The sequence below is a fragment of the Poecilia reticulata genome, linkage group LG4 (assembly GCF_000633615.1).
Source record: "Poecilia reticulata strain Guanapo linkage group LG4, Guppy_female_1.0+MT, whole genome shotgun sequence".
Lineage (NCBI taxonomy): Eukaryota > Metazoa > Chordata > Actinopteri > Cyprinodontiformes > Poeciliidae > Poecilia > Poecilia reticulata.
This window is the reverse complement of record NC_024334.1, coordinates 7,218,544-7,220,538: the sequence shown is the minus strand read 5'-3', so window position 1 is coordinate 7,220,538 and position 1,995 is coordinate 7,218,544. Positions and strand designations below refer to the sequence as shown.

At 41.5% G+C, this 1,995-nt stretch overlaps 1 protein-coding gene across 1 annotated transcript in view; it reads left to right on the top strand.

Annotated features, from left to right (window-relative positions):
• The first annotated feature begins 494 nt into the window (after window positions 1–494).
• nppc (natriuretic peptide C) overlaps window positions 495–1,995 on the top strand; it is a 20,898-nt gene continuing 19,397 nt past the window's right edge. The window contains exons 1-2 of the mRNA XM_008406809.2: window positions 495–739; window positions 1,646–1,940. Coding sequence (XP_008405031.1) covers window positions 647–739; window positions 1,646–1,918 — 366 coding nt within the window. The 5' untranslated portion in view covers window positions 495–646 and the 3' untranslated portion in view covers window positions 1,919–1,940. The remainder of the gene's footprint in view (window positions 740–1,645; window positions 1,941–1,995) is intronic.

Sequence of the window (1,995 nt, the reverse complement as noted above, 5' to 3'; positions counted from 1 at the left end):
TTGTCCTTTATTTCTTTGTGGAATGTATACAACTTTGTATTTTCCTTATCCAAGATGTTTACATTTGCTCCAATGATTTGCCTTTAGTGCACAATTCTTTAAATGTATCTAGTAAAGTCACTGAAAAAGACTTGACACTTAAATTCTAGAGGAAAATTTAGCGTTTTATTCTTTGTGCCTGTGTAAAGTCATGTTGGTTGCTTGGAACGTTTTATCATTGTTGCATTTTTGTGGGTCCTTCACCAGGACGTCTGTAATCTTATTTCGGCTAGGGGCTCAAAAGTTAGAAGTAGGGGAATTTTTGACAGGAGATAGACGATATATCATTTCCTGTAAAGCCTCGATGACCAGAACATTGTATCATTTAATTAAAACCCTGACRTGACGTGCTCGGAGGCAGGTAGCGAAAACAAAGAATTGGCATGAAGGAGGACCATTACGCAGGTTGTCGTGACATCATTGAGGGCTGGCTATAAAGAGCCGAGGACTGATGCGCAGAATTAGAACAGCAGTTCAGAAGCGTTGGGGCAAAGGACGCGTTCAATCCTGTTCAGTGGCTGACTGACTGAACCGACCGTCCATCTTTCTAAAGAAGAAGAAGAAGAAGAAGAAGAGGAGGAGAGGAATCCCTGTTAGACTTGACAAAATGAACTTGTCCTACTTGGTTGCTTGTGGACTTTTGGTCAGCCTGCTTTCAGAAAAGATGGGAGCAAAACCTTTAACTCAAGCGCAACAGAAGGTAAGCCGGTTGTAGCTCAAGTGATGCTTGGTGTTGCGTTTATGCATGAACAGTAGCTTTTTGATTTGAGTGCAAAAAAAACCCCAACAACAACAAAAACAGATATTAATTTAGTTCACGTTTGCCATTCTGAAAAAGCATTGTTTTCTCTTTGTTAATAGGTTAAAACTTGCCCAAGCTTTTTGCGTTAAAGCAGTTTCTTTTTGTTGTACTAAAATAAAATTTTATTCTGTAACATGATTTGTCACCATTTTGTTTATAAGATAGCAATTTAAAGAGGTGTTAAATGGTATTTCACAATTTAGTCATCAGCGGGTACCGATGGTTCCTTTTACACTTATTCCCGACTTGAAAGTGTATCTGTTGGAATCTGTTGTGTGCGTAAAATCAAATTGTAATAGTGGCAAAAGACTGCCCTAACTAAATAAGTTATGCAGTCATATATCCGTTATTAACAAATAAATAAATAACCAGGGTGAAGTGGATACCAAAGTCCAGACTAAATACCGTTCATATGCACCTGCTTCCCAGTCTGGTAGTTTTATTAGAACGCAGTGTCACTTAATAAAAATTAAAGTAGCACTTATATGCGACAGGGGAGATTTATAGACTAGCTGAGATTCAATTAACCTCTAATCTAATAACTGCAGTATTCTCTTTTGGGGTGGAATTTGAAGCCGTTACGCCTGAAGGGTATAAAATGTTGAAATATTCCCTCTAATGCTCGCCGTCTATTTGAATATACTGTGTTGAGGCTTACCTCAAATGGTGTAAAAATATGTAACCTCTGCCCGAACAAGCAGTATATATTCTTGTTGTTTGAGTTATAAGAGGTTTGGAAAAAAAAAAAAAGAAAAAACATTTGCGGGAGGGATGCACTGCTCATCTATCTTGTTCATCTCACAGTCCCTCCGAAGTTTGCTGGGTGAGGAACTAGCGGAGATCCTGGAGTCAGATGAGAGGGAGCGGAGGATAGATGCAGTGCGCTCTCGGATGAGGTTACTGCGAGATTTACGCATGGACACCCGGGCCAGAGGGATGTGGGCACGTCTCCTCAACGACCAGCCCGCAGCGAGGAGGCACAAGTCGGGAAACAAGAAGGCGGGCTCCACGTCACGGAGTGGCTGTTTCGGACACAAGATGGACAGGATAGGGACCATCAGCGGGATGGGCTGCTAGGGTTCGGAGCTGCGAAGAGGCGGTGAGTTCATGGGGCAGCCCTGCTTTTTACACTTAGATGGTAACCGGAGTAACCT